General features: G+C 43.5%; 1 protein-coding gene across 3 annotated transcripts in view; it reads right to left on the reverse strand.

Moving 5' to 3' along the window:
• Nucleotides 1-27,221, reverse strand: part of LOC121544332 (CDAN1-interacting nuclease 1-like) — an 80,396-nt gene that overhangs the window by 38,111 nt on the left and 15,064 nt on the right. The window contains exons 2-6 of one of the 3 annotated variants that reach the window (XR_005996086.1): nucleotides 24,850-24,895; nucleotides 23,721-23,771; nucleotides 21,170-21,230; nucleotides 17,312-17,384; nucleotides 3,567-3,753 (exon numbers count right to left, since the gene is read on the reverse strand). Coding sequence is in view for 1 of the 3 variants with exons in the window: in XM_041854253.1 (XP_041710187.1) it covers nucleotides 1,505-1,552; nucleotides 3,674-3,730 (105 nt within the window). In the remaining 2 variants the exon portion in view is untranslated. Of the gene's footprint in view, nucleotides 1-1,504; nucleotides 1,553-3,566; nucleotides 3,754-17,311; nucleotides 17,385-21,169; nucleotides 21,231-23,720; nucleotides 23,772-24,849; nucleotides 24,896-27,221 lie in introns of those variants that run through there. The other 2 variants (XR_005996087.1, XM_041854253.1) reach the window with 2 other exon arrangements.

The raw sequence follows: 27,221 nt of genomic DNA on the forward strand, positions 1-27,221 counted from the left end.
CAATTTGTCAAAATGCATACAGCCCCTGAACTGTATTGCTAACTTCCCTAAAGGAAAAAAAAACTAAAAACAATAATGTGAATTGAGAATAAATGCCATTGTGAATCAAGGGAAACTGTGGTAGACACCGTGGAAAGCATTCTGCATTCATTAAGGGGCAGATAACATGCATCATTTGCTTTTTGGAAAACGGATAAAACTCCTTCAGGCATTACACCGCCTCACACACACAAATCACTCAAAAAAAACACTAGCGATTAATACATGCATGCCCTGAGCAGCACACCATTCAGAGCCAATCGTCTGATGTCCACATGGAGCCGTTCCAAAAGCAAATAGGAGTGGGGCGTTTTTCATGAACTGGCCGTGGCAGACTGAGTGAATGTGAGTTGACACTGGAGGGAGGAGTGTGAAAGAAAGGTAAAGAGGGGGGATGAGGATGGAGGCCAAGGTAGGACAGGGTTGACTGCCCGTGAACAGAGAACCACCCCTCCCTCCTCACCCAACCCCATTCTTGCCCCCCCGCAAACATAGCAGTCCCCAGCTGCTTGCCCCTAAATAGCCAAATAAACCCCCACTCCGACCTCTTGCTGCCCCAACCCAAGCCCTCCTACCTGGGAGAGAGGGAAAGAGAGAAGAGGTGGTGGTGGTGATGACCTGGCATTGACAGCCTATGACTTCCCATCTCCAGCCCTCTGATCACTAGGTCTGCACTGCTAGACCGACCGACCGACAGAAAGAGAGAGAGAGACCTGTGAGAAAAGAGAGTGACCAAGAGAGAAAGACTCAAACAGAGTGAGAGTGGAGACAGTAGTAGCTAGGAGGTGGAGACAGTAGTAGCTAGGAGGGCTATAGTTAATGTGGCAGTGACATGCCAAGAACTCTCCATGGTGCTGATAACTCTCAGACTGCTCTCTTCACTGAGCAGACAGACTAACAGGGAAATAGTCAACTGAGCATAATGGCACATATCATACAAGTCTTTGTTGTTTGGAGAACACAACATATCATACGAAATGGATGGCGTTGTACACAATTGTGCATACATTTCGGGGACCCGTTCTGGCTCGTGAGCGGTACTTTCAAAACTACTGGCTGAAACGATACAAAACCTTTATAATGCATCTTAATACAAAACCTTTATAATGCATCTTAAACTTAAACTAACTCCTGTCTATCCCTTTGTTCTATTGTGCTTGGAGTTGCCACATTTTAAGAGCCACATAACCCGCCTGAAGAACATAAAAATGGCTGTGAATAACATGCCAATCCCATTCCTGTGGCATAGAACATTGGGCCTGATTCACTCTGTGAACAAGAGAAATGCATTTACATCAGCCTCCCCCTCTCCTCCACCCTCTGCTTCGGGGACGGCAGGGTGCAGTCAGGATGAAACATTTCCCCTCGGAAGCAGAACTTTTATGTCAGGTGAAGCCAGACATCTCATCCCCTTCAATAGCTCCTCGTCAATTTCAGGCTTAACATTTTATGGGAAAGGGTACTGCTTGATGCAGTCTACCAGTGGTCCATAACAGCAGTCATTTATTGTGCACTGAAAAGAGGGGGAAGAAATATTACAGCGCGCAGGCAGTGGGAGTGAAGGAGGAAGCCCACACACCCGTTAAACAGCGTCGGGTAATCTCGGATGGGGAGAAAACATGGGAGACACACAGTGGCGGATTGGCAGGCGTGACCGGCGGCTCTGACGTGACTTTATTAGTAAACGTGATGCTTAGTCTGCAGGCCAGTTGTAAACTGCAAACATTCAGGCGCTAACTACGAATGAACAGCTTACAACCTGGGAGTACAAGGCAAAGTCAAACTAAATAAAACAAATAATGAGTCATGTTTAATATTTCAGTTTTTACCCACACATGCAATACTTGGCTGTAATAGCTACAGGAAATTAGTCATGAGAAAGATACTGTATGGATTCATTTACAAGAAATAAATATTTACACTGAACAAAAATAAACGCAACATGTAAAGTGTTGGTCCCATGTTACAAGAGCTGAAATAAAATATCTCAGACATTTTCCATATGCACAAAAAGCTTATTTCTCTCAAATGTTGTGCACAAATTTGTTTACATCCCTGGTAGTGAGCATTTCTCCGTTGCCAAGATAATCCATCCACCTGACAGGTGTGGCATATCATGAAGCTGATTAAACAGCATGATCATTACACAGGTGCACCTTGTGCTGGGGACAATAAAAGGCCACTAAAATGTGCAGTTTTGTCACACAACACAACACCACAGATGTCAGAATTTTGAGTGCAATTGGCATGCTAACTGCAGGAATGTCCACCAGAGCAGTTGCCAGAGAATGTAATGTTCATTTCTCTACCATAAGCTGCCTCTGTTGTTTTAGAGAATTTGGCAGTACGTCCAACCGGCCTAACAACCACAGACCTCGTGTAACCACGCCAGCCCAGGACCTCCACATCTGGCTTCTTCACCTGCGGGATCATCTGAGACCAGCCACCGGGACAGCTGATGAAACTGTGGGTTTACACAACCAAATAATTTCTGCACAACCAGTCTCAGGGAAGCTCATCTGCGTGCTCATCGTCCTCACCAGGGTCTTGACCTGAATGCATTTCAGCGTCGTAACCGACTTCAGTGGGCAAATGCTCACCTTCGATGGCCACTGGCACACTGGAGAAGTGTGTTCTTCACGGATGAATCCCGGTTTCAACTGTACCGGGCAGACGGCGTCATGTGGGTGAGCGGTTTGCTGATGTCAACGTTGTGAACAGAGTGCCCCATGGTAGCGGTGGGGTTATGGTATGGGCAGGCATAAGCTACGGACAACGAACACAATTGCATTTTATCTATGGCAATTTGAATGTACACAGAGATACCGTGACGAGATCCTGAGGCCCATTGCCGTGCCATTCATCCGCCGCCATCAGCTCATTTTCAGCATGATTATGCATGGCCCATGTCGCAAGGATCTGTACACCAGTGGTTCCCAACTCCATTCCTCCAGTACCCCCAACAGTACACATTTTTATTGTAGCCCAGGACAAGCACACCTGATTCAACTTGTCAACTAAACAACAAGCACTCAATGAGTGCTACAACAAAAATGTGTGCTGTTGGGGGTACTTCAGGACAGGAGTTGGGAACCACTGCTGTACAAAATTCCTGGATGTTGAAAATGTCCCAGTTCTTCCATGGCCTGCATTCTCACCAGACATGTCACCCATTGAGCATGTTTGGGATGCTCTGGATCGACGTGTACGACAGCGTGTTCCAGTTCCCACCAATATCCAGCAACTTCGCACAGCCATTGAAGAGGAGTGGGACAACATTCCACAGGCCACAATCAACAGCCTGATCAACTCCATGCTAAGGAGTTGTGTCGCGCTGCATGAGGCAAATGGTGGTCACACCAGATACTAACTGGTTTTCTGATCCACGCCCATACTTTTTTTTAAAGGTATCTGTGACCAACAGACGCATATCTGTATTCCCAGTCACGTTAAATCCATAGATTAGGGCCTAATGAATTTATTTCAATTGACTGATTTCCTTATATGAACTGTAACTCAGTAAAATCTTTAAAATTGTTGTTTATAGTTTTATTCAGTGACACAGAGAAATTACAGTGAGTAATTATAATGTAATCTGCTATACAGTTATATAAACGTGTACCTAAACCAATACTTGGTAGACTTGAGTGGCTAAAGCCTGGTCTGGAATCAAAGATGGCTCCCGTAGCATGCTGTTGAGGACTTGCTTGGAGGCTGTGAGTAGGACAGAGAGAAAGAGAGGACAGAACACAACACACAAGCTATGGTAAATCATCCCAGTCCCAGCAATGCTCCAATCCAAATATCCATCACAAACTTTTCAGAAATGTAACATTGACTGAGGAGATACAAAGATGGAGGATCAACAGAGTAGTTAGACACCAAGAACAGGTTTACCATAACTTACCATGCTGCTGCCAGTGTTAGTGCAGTATTTCTAGCCTAGTCCAACGCCTGCCTGGCCTATTGAGATTTTCCATAGATAAATGGTTCTCTCCAGAGCCCCATGTAGTTTATCTACGTTATGAACGATGACTATTTTGCATCTCTCATCCCCATTCAAGCTCCCCTAACATTATAAATCAGTGAGCTGTAAGCCCCTGGATTGATTCCCTATTACAGCAACAGCAAAAATTCCTTAAATCATTTATATATATTCTTTTTATAGATTAAATGGATTGTATCATTGTGTGACGAAATGGTTGAGGCGCGCCATTCTAATGATATATACATATGGTCGTGACAGACTCACTGCATTGCTGACAATATTAGGAATGTTTCTATTCATATTATTTCAGGCATTAATGGATCCCCTCCAAAAACATGGCTAGCTAGGGAATCTCTACCTGAGATGTGTAGATAGATAGATAGTGCTGAAGACAGGATGGCTAATTTGAGGGGTTTATAGAAAGAGGAGTTAACAGTGTCCAATGAAATAAAGTCAACTTAAAAGGATTGTGATTTTATAAGACCTGACTTACACCTAAACCCTCATTATAAAGAGATCTTTGGTAGAACATATAAAAAGCCCAGAACCTCCCTCCCCTCAAACCCCTGGCAGAGGAAGAACAAATATGGTGCTCTGAGCCCTCGCCTGCTATTCCCAATGCTGAAAGAGAAAAGTCTCTCTCTCTCTCTCAATGAAGATGGTTATATTTTCTCCTCGAGTTAGGACACCTCATGACAAATGATAATGGATAATCAATAAAGCGGGAAATATGAGGCAGCAAACTTTATGATGCCAGGAGACATATTACTCCCCAACAACACTTGTTTCCCTTAACAAAGTCACTACTCGACTGTTCCTAATAATCTGAATGGAAATCAAAGGACCCACAACCACATCAGCATTATTGGGAACTTATCCCACTGTAATGGCATTTTGATAGATTTTTCCCGCTTCTAATGGTAGTTTTATTGATTTGACGCTGCTTCTGCAAAACAGTAGTGCGTAATAAAGCTTGCATTAAGCAGCCACATTTAAAGCTCGTCCACCACCACATTCAGGTCTCTCACATAACACGACACTAACACGTATACAGTTTAGCTTGAGCCCCGGATGGACTAGTACGCTCTCTCCCTCCATCTTCTTATTTATTCTATCTTTTTTAGAGTAGCCATGATAAGCGCTATGGTTTTTTCCCTGGCCTTTTTTTGAGGGATGGGGTTAAAAATACCCATAAAGTGGGTGACCTTGGAGCTGACATTGTGGAGTTTCCGCCAAGCATTGACCTGATGTAAATGGAAGGCCGCTAATAAATCAGGCTGCCTTTAAAATGACTTTACCCTAATGCTCATTCATCACAGGCCCTAATGCCATTTGTAGGCCGGGAATCGCCTGCCACACGGCAGTAAATAACAACATGGACCAGCATCCCTGGCGCTTTCCCTCGCGTCGCTGCAGCCTTCCTCTAACATCAGCATACTATTAAAGATGCCCCCGCCTCGCACTGCACACCACCGTGAGCTGCACCGGATGAGCGAGCGAGAGAGACACGCACAAATACATACAACACAGTCCTGTGTAGCTCAGTTGGTAGAGCATGGCACTTGCAACGCCAGGGTTGTGGGTTCGATTCCCATGGGGGGCCAGTATGAAAAAAAAAATGTATGCACTCACTAACTGTAAGTCGCTCTGGATAAGAGCGTCTGCTAAAATGACTAAAATTTAAATGTAAACACACACTCTCAAACACAATGTTCCAGCCTCACTTGCAGAGAACAAAGCCCTGCAGCATGACTTTACACCTTGTAAATATAAACTGAATGTATTGTAATTGTCCCATGTTGGCATACATTCTGACTGAGGTATCATATCGTCAACATCTGAGGAGCAGGAGAGAGGAAGAGAATTTAGAAGGAAACGTTTCACCTCCCATTGGGATTTGCTAAAGAAAACAGCTAGTGTTAACAAACAACACAACATCATTTTTAATAGAGCTTCAAACACACAACAAAAAGCTCAACGCTATAAGGTAAGTAGCTCGGTGCTGTAAACACAACAACGTAACCTTGCTTGATTTCTCTTTCCTTACTCTCATGTCATTGTATCATCGCTCCCCCTTGTTTCCTGTAGGGTGAAAAAGTCATTAATGGCGAGAAAGCTCATTAGAAGGCAACATTTGTTGAGGGAGGACGGTAATACACAATAACCAATGACGATCATTATTGCCCCCGACACTGATGAGCTCCTCTGCAAGTTTGTTTATTAATGAAAAAAATAAAATAAAAAAATTCATGGAGGGGGGAGACGCAACGACCCAGCCCTGCATATCCCCCCACCTTAATCCAAGCCCCCATTCATCGTTCCCATGCACAAGCCATTGAGCTGCGGAGGGGCGCTCGTTCATCAAACTTCATGGAGCAGGGGAGAGACGGGTCCTGATAATGTGCACCGCTAAAGCTGATTTTCCATGATGAATCTCGGAGCATATAAATTGGCTAATATCTGAAAACATTTACAGATACTGGAGGAATTGACTACTTGTGGGACATGATGGATGAGCCTCCTAGACACCGCCAGACAGCTCTGCAAATCTCCACGGTTGCCTAAAGCCCTCATTTGATTTTCCAATTTACTCCTTTTAAATGTATCCTCCCACTTTAAAAATAAGACGAGAGAGAGAGAGAAAGAAGAAGCTGTGTTTTTTTCTTCCATTTTTTCTTTCCTCCTGCCATTAGTATGGTGGTGCTGGGTGGTATCGTCAGTGCGGGAGGAGCAAAGCTTCAAAAGGGGTTACTGGGGCAGAACTGATGCGCTTCCACCTGATAGCAGTGAAATGAGAGTGAGTGTGTGTGTGTGAGAGAGAGAAAGTGTGAGTGTAGTGGGGCTAGGCTCTACCATAAAGAGATCACCATGGGTCAGCCCATTAGACTGCAGCAGGGTCTGACTCCAGTTCCTCTGCTGAAAAGGAGTAATTAGTATACTTGTCAAGTGAAGTGCCACATGCCTGCTTACCTCACCCACAACCACCACCACCCCCCCCCTGTGTTACACCGCAATGCCTGCTCCAGCACCAATCTTGGCCATATCGTATGCAAACAGGAGGGTGATAAGAGCCCTTACTGACAAATAGAGGAAGAATGACAACAGTCATAACAGTGGGTCTAATGCTGAATCCTCTCTTATCGCCTGGCAATGGGAATCATGCAGCATAAATTTTGTGATCAACAAATTAAATATGTTGAAAACCATGGACATCAACATAGAACCATGGACATTGTTAACATTTTCAGAAATCTTAACATCTAATGCAGGCGATACAACCTTGCCTACACGGTTCTCTGGTGAGCGAACATGACAAATCTTGCGGCGGTCGCATAGTTACCAAACATAGAGCAGGAATATAATATGGTGGAAGACCTTGAGAAAATGGAAAAGGTCAAATAGCTAGCAAAATTGCCTCCTCAAGGCTTCCCGAGTGGCACAGCGGTCTAAGACACTGCATCGCAGTGTTGGTGCGTCACTACAGCATGGGGTTCGATCCGTGACCGGGAGTCCCATAGGGCGGCGCACAATTGGCCCAGCGTCATCCGGGTTAGGGGAGGGTTTGGCCGGGGGGGCTTTACTTGGGTCATCACGCTCTAGCGACTCCTTGTGGCGGGCCGGGCGCCTGCAGGCTGACTTCGGTCGTCACCTGAACGGTGTTTCCTCCGACACATTGGTGCAGCTGGCTTCCGGGTTAAGCGAGCGGGTGTTAAGAAGCACGGTTTGGCGGGTCAGGTTTCGGAGGACGCATGCCTCGACCTTCGCCTCTCCCGAGCACGTTGGGGAGTTGCAGTGATGAGACAAGATCGTAATCACGAAATTGGGGAGAAAAAGGGGGTAAAATAAATAACGTGTATCTAAATCGAGAGGCCTTTCAACTCATACCAGTGGGGGGAATGGAGAGAGGGATGTAGGGAGAAATGGAAAGAGGAAAAAAAGGAGGAACTTCCTCATTGTCCCTCTGTAATCTCCTAGTAAGCGACTGCTAAGAGGATCATCATCATTATCATCATCCATTGTCTCTGGGAACCTCTCATACAGGTCAAGGGGTCAAAAAGTGATATCTTTATATGGATTAGTGTGCATGGACGTAAGTTTGTAAAACTACATAAATACAGACATCTTCAAAACATGATGAAGAAATGTACACTGCTAAAAAAAATAAAGGGAACACTTAAACAACACAATGTAACTCCAAGTCAATCACACTTCTGTGAAATCAAACTGTCCACTTAGTAAGCAACACTGATTGACAATACATTTCACATGCTGTTGTGCAAATGGAATAGACAACAGGTGGAAATTATAGGCAATTAGCAAGACACCCCCAATAAAGGAGTGGTTCTGCAGGTGGTGACCACAGACCACTTCTCAGTTCCTATGCTTCCTGGCTGATGTTTTGGTCACTTTTGAATGCTGGCGGTGCTTTCACTCTAGTGGTAGCATGAGACGGAGTCTACAACCCACACAAGTGGCTCAGGTAGTGCAGCTCATCCAGGATGGCACATCAATGCGAGCTGTGGCAAGAAGGTTTGCTGTGTCTGTCAGCGTAGTGTCCAGAGCATGGAGGCGCTACCAAGAGACAGGCTAGTACATCAGGAGACGTGGAGGAGGCCGTAGGAGGGCAACAACCCAGCAGCAGGACCGCTACCTCTGCCTTTGTGCAAGGAGGAGCAGGAGGAGCACTGCCAGAGCCCTGCAAAATGACCTCCAGTAGGCCACAAATGTGCATGTGTCTGCTCAAACGGTCAGAAACAGACTCCATTAGGGTGGTATGAGGGCCCGACGTCCACAGGTGGGGGTTGTGCTTACAGCCTAACACCGTGCAGGACGTTTGGCATTTGTCAGAGAACACCAAGATTGGCAAATTCGCCACTGGCACCCTGTGCTCTTCACAGATGAAAGCAGGTTCACACTGAGCACATGTGACAGACGTGACAGAGTCTGGAGACGCCGTGGAGAATGTTCTGCTGCCTGCAACATCCTCCAGCATGACCGGTTTGGCGGTGGGTCAGTCATGGTGTGGGGTGGCATTTCTTTGGGGGTCCGCACAGCCGTCCATGTGCTCGCCAGAGGTAGCCTGACTGCCATTAGGTACCGAGATGAGATCCTCAGACCCCTTGTCAAATCAAATCAAATCAAATTTTATTGGTCACATGCGCCGAATACAACAGGTGCAGACATTACAGTGAAATGCTTACTTACAGCCCTTAACCAACAGTGCATTTATTTTAAACAAAAAAAGTAAGAATAAAACAACAACAAAAAAGTGTTGAGAAAAAAAGAGCAGAAGTAAAAAATAAAGTGACAGTAGGGAGGCTATATATACAATAGAATAAAGTGACAGTAGGGAGGCTATATATACAGGGGGTACCGTTGCATAGTCAATGTGCGGGGCACCGGCTAGTTGAGGTAGTTGAGGTAATATGTACATGTGGGTAGAGTTAAAGTGACTATGCATAAATACTTAACAGAGTAGCAGCAGCGTAAAAAGTATGGGGTGGGGGGGCAGTGCAAATAGTCCGGGTAGCCATGATTAGCTGTTCAGGAGTCTTATGGCTTGGGGGTAGCCATAAGAGACCATATGCTGGTGCGGTTGGCCCTGGGTTCCTCCTAATGCAAGACAATGCTAGACCTCATGTGGCTGGAGTGTGTCAGCAGTTCCTGCAAGAGGAAGGCATTGATGCTATGGACTGGCCCGCCCGTTCCCCAGACCTGAATCCAATTGAGCACATCTGGGACATCATGTCTCGCTCCATCCACCAACGCCACGTTGCACCACAGACTGTCCAGAAGTTGGCGGATGCTTTAGTCCAGGTCTGGGAGGAGATCCCTCAGGAGACCATCCGCCACCTCATCAGGAGCATGCCCAGGCGTTGTAGGGAGGTCATACAGGCACGTGGAGGCCACACACACTACTGAGCCTAATTTTGACTTGTTTTAAGGACATTACATCAAAGTTGGATCAGCCTGTAGTGTGGTTTTCCACTTTAATTTTGAGTGTGACTCCAAATCCAGACCTCCATGGGTTGATACATTTGATTTCCATTGATCATTTTTGTGTGATTTTGTTGTCAGCACATTCAACTATGTAAAGAAAAAAGTATTTAATAAGATTATTTCATTCATTCAGATCTAGGATGTGTTATTTTAGTGTTCCCTTAATTTTTTTGAGCAGTGTATTTGGGAAAAAGTGAATTACAGAGGAATACTATATCTCTAAGAGCTGGTGTCTCTCTAGGAATAAAGGAGTGGCTACAACAGTACTGCCTGCCCCTCCCCACTAGCCAGTCTGTCTTCATGAGACGAGGAGCATTATGGAGGTTGATGTCATATTCAATACGTGATGAAACTGCTTTGAATCTATTGATTTATTTACATGCACCACCAAATAGCCTTGCTATGGTCCTGCCTAAGTGATACTCCCTCCAATCCGTTAACAGGAAGAGGAAGAAGTGGAGGAAGAGGAGGAGAGGACAAACCACCAGCAAAACAAGGAAAAGGCAGACAACTATTTAAGTCTGTATTGATCTTGCTGTAGTGATATGTACATATATTCCACAGTCCCAAAGGCCCTATTTCTGTGTCTCTTAAATGCAAAAGGAAAGAACAGGATTTCTTTTTTTAAAGGATGGTGATAGGCAAAGGCGAGTCGCTCACTCAGTTGGGGGTAATGTCGCTTGTATAGAAGTATATTGATCTTTGCAGACCGCCCGCTCTCCTGCCACACGCTCACGGTGTGTCCGGCGGGGGGTGGGGGGGGCAAATGATGGATACACCTGCCAATAGCCCTGAACAAACCTGTTAGCTAAATGCCAGCAAAGACAATTATCCTAGCATTTTTTCATAATGGAAACACATTACAGAAGTCTAATATACACACAGGGAGATTCCAGCCTGTGTGTGCAGCACTTCATTGCCAAAGGCCAGGCAAGTCACCGCTGAGAGGGGAGGCGAAGGAGAGAGAGGCTGTGTCAAATAAGTCACCCTCACACAGGCTGGCTAGCAGCAGACAACCATCTATCTGCATGGGAAAGCTGCATAGATGCTACAACCTGACTATATTGTGCTTGAAGACAGTCTATAACTGTATGCATTTTGTGGAGCCTATACATCATTTAGAATTTTATGATCTATAGATTGAAAGAAAATCCACATTTTTCATTTTCAAATAATTTGGCTTTGTCATTACTATTTGGATTTTGTGGTTGTTGTAGTCTCAATCACAAAGCTACATATTTCATTACAGAACCCCCTACCAAGCATGCAAGTAGCACATGTGCAAATTAATATTGAAAGTCTGTATTTACTTATAAATGCATATGCATCCTAGCAAAGGTTCCTTCAGCTTCATGCGGGATCACAACATCTATATCAGGGATCATCAACTAGATTCAGCCACGGGCCAATTTTTACTTGAGTGGATGGTCAGGGAGCCAACTAAAACATAATCATTTCAAATCTTGCTTACATTTGTATATGGTCACATACATCTCTATTATGCGTGGGAATACTTTGGAACAGATTTTCTAAATGAAAATCACTTGGGGAGCTGTGTGCTGGTATTTTTACTGTCATGTCCCCACCCCCACGCGCCCTCAGACGATCCCGCAGGTGAAGAAGCTGGATGTGGAGGTCCTGGGCTGGCGTGGTTACACGTGGTCTTCCTTTGAGGCCGGTTGGCCGTACTGCCAAATTCTCTAAAACGACATTGGAGGCAGCTTACGGTAGAGAAATGAACATTCAACTCTCTGGCAACAGCTCTGGTGGACATTCATGCAGTCAGCATGCCAATCGCACGCTCCCTCAAAACCTGAGACATCTATGGCAATGTGTTGTGGAACAAAACTGCACATTTTAAAGTGGCCTTTTATTGTCCCCAGCACAAGGTGCACCTGTGTAATGATCATGCTCTTTAATCAGCTTCTTGATGTGCCACACCTGTCAGGCAGATGGATTATCTTGGCAAAGGAGAAATGCTCACTAACAGGGATGTAAACATAATCGTGCACAAAATTTAAGAGAAATAAGCTTTTTGTGCATATGGAAAATTTCGGGGATTTTCTTATTTCAGCTCATTAAACATGGGACCGATGTTGCGTATATATTTTTTTTCAGTGTATATAAACACTATATATACAAAAGTATGTGGGCACCGTTCAAATTAGTGGTTTCGGCTAATTCAGCCACACCCGTTGCTGACAGGTGTATAAAATCTAGTGCACGGCCATGCAATCTCCATAGACAAACATTGGCAGTAGAATCACCTTACTGAAGAGCTCAGTGACTTCCAACTTGGCACCGTCATAGGATGCCACCTTTCCAACAAGTGAGTTCGTCAAATTTCTGCCCTGCTAGAGCTGCCCCGGTCAACTGTAAGTGCTATTATTGAAGTGGAAACGTCTAAGAGCAAAAACAGCTCAGCCGCGAAGTGGTAGGCCACACAAGCACACAGAACGGGACCGCCGAGTGATGAAGGGCGTAGCGCTCAAAAATCATCTGTCCTTGGTTGCAATACTCACTACCGAGTTCCAAACTGCCTCTGGAAGAAACGTCAGCACAAGAACTGTTAGTACGGAGCTTCATGAAGTGGGTTTCCATGGCCAAGCAGCCGCACAAAAGCCTAAGGTCACCATGCGCAATGCCAAGCGTCGGCTGGAGTGGTGTAAAGCTCGCCACCATTGGACTCTGGAGCAGTGGAAACACATTCTCTGTAGTGATGAATCACGCTTCACCATCTGGCAGTCCGACGGACAAATCTGGGTTTGGCAAATGCTAGGAGAACGCTACCTGCCCCAATACATAGTGCCAACTGTAAAGTTTGGTGGAGGAGGAATAATGGTCTGGGGCTGTTTTTCATGGTTCGGGCTAGGCCCCTTAGTTCCAGTGAAGGGAAATCTTAACGCTACAGCATACAATGACATTCTAGACAATTCTGTGCTTCTAACTTTTTGGCAACAGTTTGGGGAAGGCCCTTTCCTGTTTAAGCATGACAATGCCCCCGTGCACAAAGCGAGGTCCATACAGAAATGGTTTGTAGAGATCGGTGTGGAAGAACTTAACTGGCCTGCACAGAGCCCTGACCTCAAAGCTCAACCCCATTGGAACTCCGACTGCGAGTCAGGCCTAATTGTCCAACATCAGTGCCCAACCTCACGAATGCTCTTTTGGCTGAATGGAAGCAAGTCCCAGCAGCAATGTTCCAACATCTAGTAGAAAGCCTTCCCAGAAGAGTGGAGGCTGTTATAGCAGCAAAGGGGGGACCAACTCCATATTAATGCCCATGATTTTGGAATGAGATGTTCGACAAGCAGGTGTCCACATACTTTTGTTTATGTAGTGTAAGTATGTACAGTGCATTCGGAAAGTATTCCCCTTCATTTTTTCCACATTTTGTTACGTTAGAGCCTTATTCTAAAATGGATTAAATAGTTTTTCTTTCCATGACAGATTGACCAGGTGAATGCTATGATCCATTATTGATGTCACCGGTTAAATCCACTTCAAATCAGTGTAGATGAAGGGGAAGAAGACAGCTTAGAGAAGGACTTTTAAGCCTTCAGACAATTCAGTATCGTGAATGGGCAAGACAAAAGATTGAAGTGCCTTTGAATGGGGTATGGTAGTAGGTGCCAGGTGCACCGGTTTGAGTGTGTCAAAAACTGCAACACTGCTGGGTTTTTCACGCTCAACCGTTTCCCATGTGTATCAAGAATGGTCCACCACCCAAAGGACATCCAGCCAACTTGACACAACTGTGGGAACCATTGGAGTCTACATGGGCCAGCATCCCTGTGGAATGCTTTTGGCACCTTGTAGAGTCCATGCCCCAACGAATTGAGGCTGTTCTGAGGGCAAAAGTGGGTGCAACTCAATATTAGGAAGGTGTTCCTAATGTTTTGTACACTCAGCGTATTCTGTAAACTAGGGATGGGCACTGTTATTTGAATATCCGAACGGACGTTAGTATTCGATCACTTGTGTGAGTACGCAATTTCGACTATGCGGATATCTGAAAAATGTACCTGATATTATTTGAAAAGTGAAATAATTTAAAATGCCTATCCCTAGTACTGTACAACCTTCAATAACCTAATCTCAGACAGTTCCAGCGTGTGGGTTTTGCAGACAGTCTCCCAGGCAGCGTCTCAGAGAATGCCTCTGTCTGCTGGAAGACTGCCTTGTTCTACACACTGCTCTGACTACTATTTTGAAAGGGAGCGGATAATGGTGGGTCCAAAGCAATAACAGACTTGACTTTGACAAATGGCTGTGCAGTGGAGAAGGTGAAAATAACACACATCCACTTTCATCTCTTTCTTGATTAAATCTAAGGCACTGCGTTTTGACACCATGTGATTCACTCATAAAGCACCCCACTTGCACACGCTTTCCAGGATGCTTCTATTGAAATGATATGGGATCTCTATGTGTGTGTATGCGAGATGTGTACGAGTGTCTGTGTAAGAGTGCGTGTGTGACAGAGAGAGAAGAGAGAGAGAGAGAGAGAAAAAGAGAGCGTCAATGAGAGAAAGGAGAATGAAACCAACACAGAACACTCATCTGAATGAATTAGGTGAGGAAAAGGATCACAGAATCAAACAATGGGAAAAATAACAACAAACCACACAATAAAGTAGAGATACTCTAGAAAAATAACCCTGCTAAACACGTAGGCTACAGTATGTCCTCCTGAATGTTTTGCATAGCAGGTCGTGTTTTCCCCTGCATCAATGAAGGGGAGATTTTATGCAGCAACTGAGAACAGTCCAGAGACCTTGACTGTCAGCCAGCAAAAGTAAACTTTACACAGGGGGTGAAGTAGTGAAAAACTATGAAATACAGAAAGCCATATTCTACCCTATCCTCAAAATAACAACACAAATATACAGAGGTCTGGCCGGTTGGGTTGATGTGCTGTGCTTGGTGGAGCAGAGATGGACAGCGAGCAATTACTGTGGTGTTCACGGCTCACTTCAAATATTTCAGTGAATATTAGGGGAGAGTGGGGTAAGTTGAGCAATTTCTTACATTCAGCATCACTCCGTCAAGGGAAATATATTATTCTTTCTAACAAAGATATCTACATATATTTTGGGAAGTTGGGTATCCCTGGAAATAATCAGAATTCATGTTAACATTACAGTTTAGAAAACATAGCTTGTGGTCTCTCGGCACAACTTGGGATAAGTTGTGCCACGGGACAGGGTAAGTTAAGCGGCCTAAATTTCTGTAATGAATGAAATATTACCACTACCTTTTTAAAACCATGCCTATCTTTATTTCCCAAACACGATCACAATCGCTTTTTAGTCTTTTAATCATTTTAAGGACCTTTAACACAGGCTTAAAGGGAACATTCAACATTTTTCAAATTCATATTCAGCATCTCCAGCACCATCCCAAAGTCAACATATGTGAAAATGGCACATTTCTATGTTTTGTGAAATAAAAAAGAGGGATATAAGTGTTTCCAATGACATCATTGGTGTGCATCATGTGATTTTAACCAATTATGAGTAGGCATTGCCTACTAAATGGTTGATGTAATTGGAAACACTTATCTTTTGTACTACAAAACATAGAAACATACCATTTTCACATATGTTGATGTTGGGGTGGTGCTGGAGATGATGAATGTGAAGTTTTAAAAAGTACAAAGTGTTTGTTAGGTGTTAACACTTTTAACATAGGCCAGGCCCTGTTGTTACCTCATATCCCAGCGATAATGCCTTGCATTACACATTGGGAAGAAAACACTTACCATTGGCCCAACTATTGGCTCAACTTACCCAATGGCCATTGGCTCAATTTACCCCAAGGCACACTTTGACTATATTAGCCCACACAGCTACAAAGACGCACATTCATGCTAGTTTTAAGACCTCATAATGAAGCTTCTAGAGACCCCAACTGTATAGAACAAGCTAAAAATGTATCTACTTTGGTTTAGATACAAGCCTCACAACAAATTAATTTGACTTGGTGAAAGTCCGTTCTTTTGGACCTAACTTGCTTACCACTTTTTCCATGTGGTTTCTTTCTTCACAGACTCCATGAAATGATGACCTCTCGCTAAATATTTGGTCAAATTATTAATTTTGTGTGTGGTTTCCTAGAAACAAGGGTCGCTCAACTTACCCCAGTCTCCCCTACTCATGAACCTTTTACAGGCATGTCCCCAGAGTTCACTTAAAAGCCCATTTTAATAATTCAGTTGACACTTCGAAAATACCTAAATTATTTTTCTTTACCCAGTGGCAAATTAACTCCTGGTGCCCTCCATCCTGTTGCTCGTTGTAATTTTATTGTGGGTGTACAAGGTATGTGGACAACTGTTACTGTATGGATGGGCAAAGGAGGAGTATTATAGACTGTGCTAATCAAAATAATCACAGAGTTATTGGTGTGATGATTTGTGCAACTCTTCATACAATATACGTTTATTTAGTATATATGGGCCCCATGTAGCTCAGTTGGTAGAGCATGGCGCTTGCAATGCCAGGGTTGTGGGTTCGATTTGATTTGATTTATATTTTTTTATGTATGCACTCACAAACTGTAAGTCGCTCTGGATAAGAGCGTCTGCTAAATGACTAAAAAAAAAATGTCAAAAAATATATATACTTAAGTAATATTAGTATAATTTTTAAGTATTCTAGATTATCAAAGGTTTAAAGGGGTTGAATATTTTGTGAAGCCATTAGCATTTAAGTGTTTTAAATAGGTACTAATTATGCCATTATATAAAAAAAATGACATGATTGGTTTAAAAATTCTATAATAACTATACACATTCCATGACTCCAGTGATGTCAAGCCATGAGAGAAAACAGACTAACCATGATGCACCAGGACTGTTTTTCAAGCTGTCTTTTGGGACACTTTCTGTACATTCAAGAAAAAATTTTTTTATCTGGATTTTCACTCTCCCTTCGTCCAGCAGCTGCGCTATGCAGCAACCGTTTGCTTTTTCTGCCACACTTAGTGGAAATGGGAGGGAGGGAGGGAGTAAGGTGGAGCAGAAGAGGGAGAGGGGGTGATCAGGGGGGTTATAAATAACACTGATGAAATGAACTAGCATTGATCTAAACAGCAGTTAAGTGGTGGGTGGTCTTCCGAGTGCTTAATTGTCAGTCATCTACCCCAGGTAGTAGCAGTGGCAGGGGCCCTGTCTCTCATTAAGACTGTGTGGGCTGAACAACATCAGCACTGTGGTGCAAGCTTCTCTCTGGAAGGGAATTAAGACAGAGAACGATTGAAAGAAAGAAAGGCCCTACTCACACACACCGCCCTCCTGATCCTGAAGGAACCTGTCCACGATGACGCCAGCCATGAGCACGGGGGAGAGGTCCACCTGTGAAGGGGTTAAAACAACAAGGGGGAGAATGGATGAATGAGTATTATATGTGGTAAGAGGATCTAGAGAGTTCAAATCAAAACAGTGCAGGGGTGGGGGGACTTTGCTATCCTCCCTCCATAGAGAATGACACAATTGTGAGACATTCAAGGACATTCCCACAATTTTGGATCATTTGGATGTGTGAAAGTTTTTTTAAAGAACTAAGAATGACTCCATTGGAATAACATTGGCTGTCTGTGTTGGGTTGATGTCACAGATATGACATTTTCTAATGGAGCTAAATTACAGTAGGCCTATATTGCCTGTTTTACAACCTTAACCCAAATTCCGACAGCAGACTTCACATCATTTCGTTTTTGCGAACCTTCCGTCGCCCTAACATTTCCTTAATAAGCAACAATAAGCCCAACCAACCTAGAGACAGCGCTTTAATCATATTAAGATAACCAAGGTGAAAACACAGGACAGGACGCACCAGAGGAACTGGAGCTAGTAACTACAGTACAATGCCTAATATCACAGGCACTGGAAGAGTGGCGGACCTATGGCAGAGCCAGTCTGAAGGGAAGGAAGGGAAAACGCCTTGAGAAGTGAGAAGGCCGCAGTATTATGGAGATCAAGGGGAAGCCTGACAGGTAGAGGAACTCTAATGGATGATTTGGGGGCTGATTACCAGTGTGACTCTGGCCCTACAACAAGCCCATCAGCCCACTCCCTCATTCCATCTCCCTACTTATTTTGTTCTGTAGCCCCAGATTTTGTATTGGTCTGGGAGGGTCAAGACAGGTTAGGAATAAGGACAGGTACACCAATTGATGATCTCTGGTAGAGGCTAAAGAAAAAAACATCTACAAACAGGCACCTTGAAATGCAATGATTTGAGGAAAGAAAAGTGTTTTCTTTTCTTAGTGTGTAACAAATTTCTTAGAGTGTAACAAATTGTTTGGGAAATAATGCAAAAACAAGCCCTATGGACAAAAGTTAATATAGCACAATATCAAAATGGAAAACACTTGAAATGACAAACTACCTAATAACAAGACACCCTGATGAAGGCGTTAGCCGATACGCGTTGGTCTATTTTAATAATGACTTAACCTACACAAAAAAGGCTTTTTAACGTTCAAACCCACACGAGTGCCTGGACTTGGGTTTTTTATGCCACTTAGCATACATTTGTGGTTATAATTTTTCCTTTTCAATACCTAATAACACCATTGCCTCAGTAATACACAAAGATGGCTAGTAAAATGTGTGCCATTTCCAGTGACTTCTTTAGGAAACCGAATGTTCTTACAGCCGGGGAACATTTTTCTCCTGTTAGCATAATTGGGGACCAAAAGTGAATTTGCCCTCAACTTGTAGTGAGATTGTAGTGTTTCATCTCTGTGATCCTTCCTGGTGCCGTTGGAAGCAGAAAGAGAGAGAGATGTACTCCATTCTGCACAAAGACTTTAACCAGCGCCGGTAGTATTTGTTAACATCTCCATAATTCTGCATACAAAAGGCAGCTAGCTTAAGACCAAACAAGGTTAGGAGACAATCTACATCTTCATTAGTGAGGGAACATCTTAGTCTGTGTAGCCTACAGGTCTCTCTCCAAATCACTCTCTCTTCCCCCTCCCCCTCTTTATCCCTCGCTCTCTCACACCATCTCTCCCCCTCTTCCAAGACTCATCCCTCTCTTCCATTCACATAAACCCTGGGATAACGAGAGAGGGTTGCATCCCCAGTAACCCACATCAGCTCTGACACATGAAAAATGGCAACATTACCCACACTGGCCCAGCTTCCATAAGGACCACCTGATTAGTTCAGGTACTTGCATCTCCCTAATTTTCATATTAATCATCAGTCCATCTCCCAGCTTCTCAAATCACAGCACTTCATGACTTTAACATGTGACTAAGATTCACAGGCCCTTGAATGCCTGCTGAGAAGAATTACAGTTCAAATGAAAAACTCTCCAGTCTTGGTTTTATTAGCCTGTTGCTAAAGGTTTAATTAGCCCGATGCTACACTCACAGCCAGCCTAATGCAGTCTAATGCCTGTAGCCTAAACCATGTGTGCTTAACTGGCCTTCACGTAGCACCATAAAAATGTACAAAAAACAACAACTTTTAAATTTAAAAAATATTTCAGGTGGAAAAATAATAGTTCATCGATGTTAATCATTTCCCCCTGTAGGAGATATAATGTCACATAAAGGGCTGAGACTACATCAATTTGCTGTCTGCGAGAGCATGTGCTTGGTTTAAATGTTAAGCAGTGTATTAAAATGACAGTTAAATGGTTCATAGACAGTTACCTTCGAGTTTAATCATTTGAAAAAAAAATCATATGTCAATTAAATGGAGAATGAATAATGCCAGTTAGCTTTGAGGTGCCCCTGATGCATGTGAACTATTCAGATTTTTTGATTTAGAAAAATAAGCATGGAATCTCACTGCTTGGTTTAAAGCGGCTGCAGTAAAAATGTTGAATGTCATTTAAAAAGATTAAAGAGGACACACACAACCCCAGGACGACACACACAACCCCAGGACAACACACACAACCCCAGGACAACAGAAGGAGGTGTGAGTGAACCAAATAAATAAATGTGTTTATAGTCATACGTCTTTAGCCTTCAAGCTTAAAAAAGCCTATGCTTTGAAATTGTATAGGTCACGAACGGAGGAAAAATGTAGATATGTAAGGGTTATTGATAGCCTACATTTTATTTTAAAATGACATTACCTAGATACCTATGGCTGCACCAACCCATGTGAACAGAGGTGATAATTATTGGAAGGGGATATTAAAACCTAATCTCTGCTATTATCTGGGTAAACATCTATTTCCAGGCTTTCTGTTTCAACGAGCCCATTCGCTCCAATTCCCCAATGGAACAGTACTAAGGATGTGGAGGGTGTGAAAGGCGCTACCCTAATAGCATAGCATCTTACGGCTACTGTACCATACACCTTTTCACTACCCATTAAACCTCGAAACTAACCCAATGTTAATTGTTAATTTGCTGACTGGCTGCAACGCACAGGAAACACCAGCTAGCGCAGAGCACATTCATTCTTATTCATGTGATATGTCAGAGCTTGGCTGTGTGCAACACTTTAATACTCACAGCACCAAGCCAGTTTTTAATACAAACACCCAGCGCTCTCACACACTGAAACAAATAAATTCCTCATAGTAACCTAGGATAGTTCTAAACACTGACGTTCGACCTGACAGGTACATGTTCAATTAGCATTACATATTTTGAGTTGTGTGAAAAAAAAAATATTATTCCAAACCCCAAACATGAAGGCTTAGACCTGCATATTTCTTTCTGTGGCGTAACTGGGAAGTGTGCTGCCTGATTAAAACAATATTGTGATGAATCGAGGAGTGAACCAGTGACCTGCCTGCCTCTCACCGGTCTGAAGTTTGAAGCAACTGTGGCAGTTTTGAATCTCAATTATAAAATTGACATAATAAAGATGTAATAAAACAAACTATTTTCACATCTGTGTTAAATGGGATAAGGACTAATTACCAATTATAATTGGTCCATAGACCGGACAATTTGTCAAATTTCCATAATCCCTAACAGACAGAGAAAAACGATTATTTGAAACGCATTCAGGGGTATTCAGGGAATAATTACGTTTGCACCAAGATTTGGTGCAGACTTGCTTGTGTGCACTTCAAATGGAAAATAAAAGTAAAAATAAAGTGTGATATGGGGGGAATGGGGATAGAGAAAGAGAGAGAAATAGAGGTTATATGCCATTACCTCATTGGCCAGCTCCAACAGGACAAGGACAGAGGGACGTGCCTTGGCTTCGCTCAGGTACCTTCATTATAACAAAGAAACAACAGACAGCGGTGAAAACAAAAGCAGACAGAAGGGGAGAGGGGACGAGAACAGGCCAGCCAAGACATGTTAATGTCCCTGATGACTTTGCCCTCAGTGGCATATGGCAGGCTTGCTGTGGTTAAAACGGCAGCGCTTGGAAGACTCAGATACCTTTCAAGCCAGACAAGCATGATAGTTAGTTAGTTAACACCCCCGCCTGCCCAAAAATGCTTTTTTGCCCTCGCCAACTGAAACCACCAAAGCTCCCTCAGATCTAACCCAGATCATCAGAGTTTTGTTGTTATACAGTGCCTTGCAAAAGTATTCATCCCCCTTGGCGTTTTTCCTATTTTGTTGCATTACAATCTGTAATTTAAATTGATTTTTATTTGGAATTCATGCAATGGACATACACAAAATAGTCAAAATTGGTGAAGTGAAATGTGAAAAATAAATAACGGAAAAGTGGTGCGCGCATATGTATTCACCCCCTTTGCTATGAAGCCCCTAAATAGGATCTGGTGCAACCAATTACCTTCAGAAGTCACATAATTAGTTAAAGTCCACCTGTGTGCAATCTAAGTGTCACACCTGTTCTGAAAGGCCCCAGAGTCTGCAACACCACTAAGCAAGGGGCACCACCAAGCAAGCGCCACCATGAAGACCAAGGAGCTCTCCAAACAGGTCAGGGACAAAGTTGTGGAGAAGTACAGATCAGGGTTGGGTTATAAAAAAATTGCAGAAACTGAACACTTTTTTTTTTGTCATTTAGCAGACGCTCTTATTACATTACATTACATTTTTATAATTTAGCAGACGCTCTTATCCAGAGCAACTTACAGTTAGTGAGTGCATACATTATTAAAAAAAATCTTCATTTTTTATTTTATTTTTTCATACTGGCCCCCCGTGGGAATGGAACCCACAACCCTGGCATTGCAAACGCCATGCTCTACCAACTGAGCTACATCCCTGCCAGCCATTCCCTCCCCTACCCTGGATGACGCTGGGCCAACTGTGCGCCGCCCCATGTGTCTCCCGGTCACGGCCGGCTACGACAGAGCCTGGATTTGAACTGGGATCTCTAGTGGCACAGCTAGCACTGTGATGCAGTGCCTTAGACCACTGCGCCACTCGGAGCACCATTAAATCCATTATAAAAAAATTTAAAGAATATGGCACCACAACAAACCTGCCAAGAGAGGGCCACCCACCAAAACTCACGGACCAGGCAAGGAGGGCATTAATCAGAGGCAACAAATACACCAAAGATAACCCTGAAGGAGCTGCAAAGCTCCACAGCGGAGATTGGAGTATCTGTCCATAGAACCACTTTAAGCCGTACACTCCACAGAGCTGAGCTGGGCCAGAAAAAAGCCATTGCTTAAAGAAAAAAATAAGCAAACACGTTTGGTGTTCGCCAAAAGGCATGTGGGAGACTCCCCAAACATACGGAAGAAGGTACTCTGGTCAGATGAGACTAAAATTGAGCTTTTTGGCCATCAAGGAAAACTCTATGTCTGGCACAAACCCAACACCTCTCATCACCCCGAGAACACCATCCCCACAGTGAAGCATGGTGGTGGCAGCATCATGCTGTGGGGATGTTTTTCATCGGCAGGGACTGGGAAACTGGTCAGAATTGAAGGAATGATGGATGGCGCTAAATACAGGGAAATTCTTGAGGGAAACCTGTTTCAGTCTTCCAGAGATTTGAGACTGGGATGGAGGTTCACCTTCCAGCAGAATACTGCTAAAGCAACACTCGAGTGGTTTAAGGGGAAAAATGTAAATGTCTTGGAATGGCCTGGTCAAAGCCCAGACCTCAATCCAATTGAGAATCTGTGGTATGACTTAAAGATTGCTGTACACCAGCGGAACCCATCCAACTTGAAGGAGCTGGAGCAGTTTTGCCTTGAAGAATGGGCAAAAATCCCAGTGGCTAGATGTGTCAAGCTCAAGTTCGTTTTTTTTGTCTTATTTCTTGTTTGTTTCACAATAAAACATATTTTGCATCTTCAAAGTGGTAGCCATGTTGTGTAAATCAAACGATACAAACCTCCAAAAAATCAATTTTAATTCCAGGTTGTAAGGCAACAAAATAGGAAAAATGCCAAGGGGGGGTGAATACTTTCGCAAGCCACTGTATAAGTGGATTAGAAATGCATTATCCCGGCCTCATTTCCGACAGCACAATAAGCTAGATGAAGGCTAATTGTGATATGCAAAGAAGCCTTTTCTGACCCCCCCTTCAACCTGTCTTTTATATTTTTTTCTTATTTGTTGAACATTTAACAGAAATGGGGATAATCAGCCAATCATAAGCCTGTGTAAGGTAAATGTCCAACTGCTGTTTTGTCTTTTCTTCAGGTGAGGAACAAGAGGCTGTGTGATAGGAAAGGGTCAGCAGGTGCATGTGGAGGTCTGGAATGAATCCTGAAGGTGGTGTTTTGTTTGGAAGAGATTATATCTGTCATGGAGGCCCCACCTATTCTCAGCCCTGTCCACTTCCTATCGCGCGACTTGAACGATTCCCTTCCTGAGGGGGCGAGAGGGAGCAAACAAGGCCGTTACTTTGGTAGTAGCTTTCAATGATGTCCGGGGCATGATGCCTTGATATGGTTATTTTCTGGAACAAAGAGTACATAATGTTACTAAAATTAAATGCATATAATTTTCAGACAATACAATAGATTGTAATGGAACAATTACTAATAGTAACATTTAAATAAACACACTTGCAAGAATGACATTATATACATGCTACAGCTGATATCCATATGGTAAACTTGCTATCCATGCAATGAAGTACAAAGACAAAAAAACATATAGCTTTTCTTTCCCCGAATCAAAAGAACAGAATCACTCAGCCATGGGTACTCTATGGTATTGTGTATGAACAGGCTGTGAGAGAGGGGTCATAGTAATTGAATCTCAATAAGTTTCAAGGCAACATTGTTCAACCCCTTACTCAAAACATTGTATTAATTTCCCGCCTCGATCAAACAGAAACCTATTTCGCCGCCTGCCACCCCAACGTAACGTATTTCCATCATGCAATTCAATTTTAAACCATCTTAACCAGGGGGATAGGCGAGAAAGAGCATTGCTTAAAAACGACTTATTTAAAAACTACTACACAAAAAAATGTAATTCCGTGGAGATGGGCGGCGTGACTGACACCTGTCAGGGGATGATAAATGACTCCATTTTCTGCCTGTGCTGCCTTCTGCCACTTGCAGCAGCGGTCATTTATCATCATCGCTGTCAGCAGTGGAAAGCGGCAGTGACAGTGCGAGTCAGCAAACATTTAGCACACGCAGCCGCACTACACAGGGAAATTATTATTGTCAGAATAATAATGGTTTAGCATAATTTATTACAGGTCCACCAAATAAGCAGCAGCTAGATGTTATTAGACAGATGGATGGGAAGGCTTGGCAGACATCCACCGAGACTCAGGCAAGCAAGGCCTCAACGTGAAAGAGAGGACAACGAGGGAGGGGGCATCCTCCAAACCAATCAGAGTGCTGGCAGTTCAATTACAAAGATATAAAGGGACATTCATCATTCAATTAGGCACCTGTCAGGGCTCACAAAGGTAGAAAACGTCTAACCTGGTACTCCAGGGAGAAGATGCTCAGAAGAGTGGACTGCGAGTGACTGGAACAAATAAAAGAAGGACAAAGTTAATTACCAGAGTGCATCGCACAGAGACAAAGGGAGCGAGAGAGTAGCTTCAAAGCCAGGGCTGGCTCGGCTGCCCTGTAATCTAAAAGAACATGAAAACAAGTGTGGCAAAGTTGTTCCAGATGAACACCTCGGACAAAGGATTCCTGCAGCGATGGTCCGGCCGGCAGGGAGAAAGGCAGGTTGGTGTGTGTGGTATGAGATGAGAGAAAATAGTCTAGCTGGGGATTTTCTTTATTTTCTCTCGCTCACACCATCTTCCCCCACCCCTCGAACACAGACACAATAGACCAGTCCATCGTCGTCTCGTCGTTGTTATTTTGAGTGAATCCTGGTGTAGAAAACTGCTGAGACGGTATTATTACCTTGTAACCAAGCTCAAAGGCACAAACATGAGGGAGAAACAAAGCAAATACATGTAAATAATTGATGGGGTTCAATTCCATTAGCAGTACAGGGAACACAGCGCTCAGTGGCAACATATTGAAATACATTTTGTTAGCGATTAGGGAGCCCTCTTTCTTTCTCATTCCAAAATGGGGGGGGAGGGGGGGGATTGTAGGCAGGGTTTTTTTGGGGCGGGCGAAGGTTTGCCTCACTGTCAGTGCTGGCATATAGGACGTTCTGGAACATTCCCAGTGTAACTGATGTGCTTTGAAAATGGAAACTTTCACGGCAGGAAGCTGGGACTCCCAGGAGTCGGTCAATTCCATGGGTTGCCATAAGCTACATTCATCTCCAGCTCCAGTCAATGTCAAACACCTGGCAGCGGGGGAAAACCTGGCGGCTCCGACTGGGATTCACAGCCCCTGCAATGCAAGTCTTCTCTCCCACCCACCTAAACCTTCTCCCTTTGAATAAAAAATATTTAAAGCAGTGACAGATTTTTTTCCTAATTGGACGGTACAAACATCCCCCCACACATCATGCACGTACAGTATATATACACACACACACCTGCAGAGAGCAATGGTCTCCTGTGGTTGTGTCTCCATATACTGCTCGCAGTACATTTCATTGTTAAATCTAATGGACTTTTCTTTACAAGTCACCTGAGAATGGTATGTAAATACTGACTAGAAGCCCTAGCTTCCTAGCTGCATTGAAATATTGAGTCCATATAGCCTTCTGCCATCAATCACTGCAGACCATGAAATGACCACATGTGACATGTAAACAAAGCCGGAGGAATCTGAGGCATTGATAAAAGGACTACAGCACTGGAATAGTTTAGTGGTTTATGATGACTATAGGCCTAAACCCTGCAAAGGCCTCAGTGTTAACTTCTCCAGATGTCAGCTGTAAACAGTTTTACCACTGTGGCTGTGGAAGACTAGCCTAATGTTCAACAATGCTACTCTCTAGTGTTTAATGTCACTGTCATGTGGACAACCATCAACTACTATTTCTCAAAACGTTTCAAGTCAAGAAAGAAAGAAAGTAACATGAAAAAATAAAAATAAATGGCGGTGGCCCCAGCGTTAATTTACAATGATACGTAGGGACCAAGGGGCCACAGCAATTAAGTGGGCCATTAAACGGTCAACTGTCAACATGTGGACACTTAGGGGAAAGAAAAAAAACTCTTCCCCACTTCAACCTTGCACCTGAGCATTTCAACAACATTACAGCACTATTCTCTGAGCGGGACCACCACCTTCCCTCTGCTGAAACAGACATCTGTTAGGTTTTTAAATGGATTACTCTGTATAATGAGCGTGATTACTGCCTAATTGCTAAATTTTTACCCTGTTAAGTTTAAAGGGACAGAAACTGCATTTAATATCTGTGAAAACATATCTGTTTCAAACAGCGCGGTTAAGAATGTTTTGTTTTAGTTTTTCGCTTCTGTCCGCGATGCTTTAATCCCACCTGGATGTAGAGAAGGGAGCTAGAGCGCTCCATAACTGGACACAAACCAAGGCTTGTCCTGGGTTTATAGTCTGTCAAGGTTTTACACTGAAGCAATCCCCTTTTCCATTGAATAGATATTAATAGTAAGTTATTGCAGGCTTTACATTAATGTATATTCAACCTGTACCCTCCTGGGTGCACTACGCTCAATTCATGCTAAAGAAAACATGGAGCCAAGAGCAGAGCCTTACAATAGAGGTCTGATCTCCCAGCCTGCTCAACAGTAGCATTACATTCCCATATCCATATATTCATTCACCGCTCTCTCTGCTTAAGAGGATTTCTGACTCTTTTTAGTGGCAACGATAACAAAATTAATTGATGTAAACACAGAGTAAATTCACAACAAAGGCCCAACTCAACCAGATTTTATTTCCTTTTTGAG

This window comes from Coregonus clupeaformis, chromosome 29, assembly GCF_020615455.1.
Source record: "Coregonus clupeaformis isolate EN_2021a chromosome 29, ASM2061545v1, whole genome shotgun sequence".
NCBI lineage: Eukaryota > Metazoa > Chordata > Actinopteri > Salmoniformes > Salmonidae > Coregonus > Coregonus clupeaformis.